This window comes from Meleagris gallopavo, chromosome 2 (genome assembly GCF_000146605.3).
Source record: "Meleagris gallopavo isolate NT-WF06-2002-E0010 breed Aviagen turkey brand Nicholas breeding stock chromosome 2, Turkey_5.1, whole genome shotgun sequence".
In the NCBI taxonomy this organism is placed as follows: domain Eukaryota; kingdom Metazoa; phylum Chordata; class Aves; order Galliformes; family Phasianidae; genus Meleagris; species Meleagris gallopavo.
The window spans coordinates 92362713-92364265 of NC_015012.2; the positions used below are offsets into that span (position 1 = coordinate 92362713).

Below are 1553 nucleotides of genomic sequence, written 5' to 3' on the forward strand. Positions count from 1 at the left end.
AAAAAAGACAAAAAACAAACAGTTTCATTTCTACTTTACATCTTGCATCAAGAGAAGAGATCCGTGCTGTAAATTGGCTAATATCAGATGTTGAGAGGATCTGTTTTGTTGAGAGTATTGTTCTTGGCTTGTCTAAGGAGATGCAGCTATAGATCAGTTTCTGTTGTACTATAGGATCTTGCTGAGCCTCCAGGCATCAAATCATTGTTACTTTTCTGAGGGATAAATGTCTAATATAAAAAAATATATATCAAAATTTAAATATTTATGACTGACAGAAGAACTAACTTTTTTGCATGGTTTGGATTTCTTCTTTCTCAGGAAGTAATTCCTTATCATCTCTCTACGTCCCCCATTCTGTCTGAGGGAACTGCTTTAATGGAAGCTCAGCTGAAGAGGAACTCAATTGACAGGATAAGAAACCTGGACAACAGTGTATCCTCACAAGTACCACCCCAAGCTCATGGATCCCAGCCTGGTAATGAAACATCTCCCGTCTGTAGCTCTGTGAAAAAGAGGAGGAAAAAGAGGAGGAAGTCTACCCACAAAGTAGACAGCTTAAAAAGAGAAGATATCGGAGACACATCAGAAGATGAAGACATGTTTCCTATAGAGATTAGCTCAGAGGAAGAAAAGGAACCATTGGACAACTCAAGGTATCACAGTGGAATGGAGATTTATAATGGAAACCTAAGGCTTGGTTAATGTTCCATTCTGTACCTTCTGACAGTAATTTCGAAGTTGGTACACATGGCTGATAAACATGTTTGTCTAAGAAACAGCTTTTGGCTAGAAAGCTATCAGGAATACTACTACCAGAAATAATGAAAATGGCACTTAAAGAAAAGAACAGTCTTTAGTCATGCTGTGGACTAAGAAGATGTGAATCAGATGACATGTCTCTATGTCTTTTTACTTCAGGTTAAGCCAATTCTTCTTTGCAGTAGGTGTTTTTCCCCCCTTTACCTCCACCCCAGCTGTCTGTAGTATATAATGGTTGAGCAGTTAAATATGTTTTTTTTTTTTAATGTCATGTCTTTTCCTAGGATTCTTGTTCCAGATGTTTTTGTTGATGATGTATCTGATATAAAGGCTCCTGCTGTTTCTACTTATTCCCAGTCCTCATCTTACCCACGTTCGGATGGGGAATGGTCACCTATTCAAAGGTAATTTTTTGATGGTACAGTCCTAGATATTCTCTTTTCATTAATTTCTTATATGCTAGTGCTATATGAAGTATTATGAAAATTTTGATATCAAACATGATCGGTGTCAACTGCTAAATGAAATCAGATCCTGTAGAACAATTTCAGGTTAACTCTGCCCTTGATTCAACGAACACATGCATACAAATTCAGGCCCACAAATTCTAAAGAATACTTAAGTGCAAACAGTGGTATTAACAGATGTGTGTACTTCAAAGAGGATTCAAAGAGGATGTATGTGTTTTCCTGATGCACACACTTTCTAAGGACTTCAGTCAATGCAGAAATGTAAAACCTTTAGCACTTTGAGTATACTCTTTTTTTTTTTTTTTTTTTTAAATGAATGTT

At 36.5% G+C, this 1553-nt stretch overlaps 1 protein-coding gene across 1 annotated transcript; it reads left to right on the forward strand.

Annotated features, from left to right (window-relative positions):
* Positions 1–292: 292 nt before the first annotated feature.
* On the forward strand, positions 293–1197 carry LOC104909979 (phosphatidate phosphatase LPIN1-like). Its single transcript, XM_010707906.3, has 2 exons — positions 293–656; positions 1047–1197. The coding sequence occupies exons 1-2, from the start codon at positions 379–381 to the stop codon at positions 1168–1170; spliced, it is 402 nt and encodes a 133-aa protein (XP_010706208.1). The 5' UTR covers positions 293–378; the 3' UTR covers positions 1171–1197.
* Positions 1198–1553: the final 356 nt, after the last annotated feature.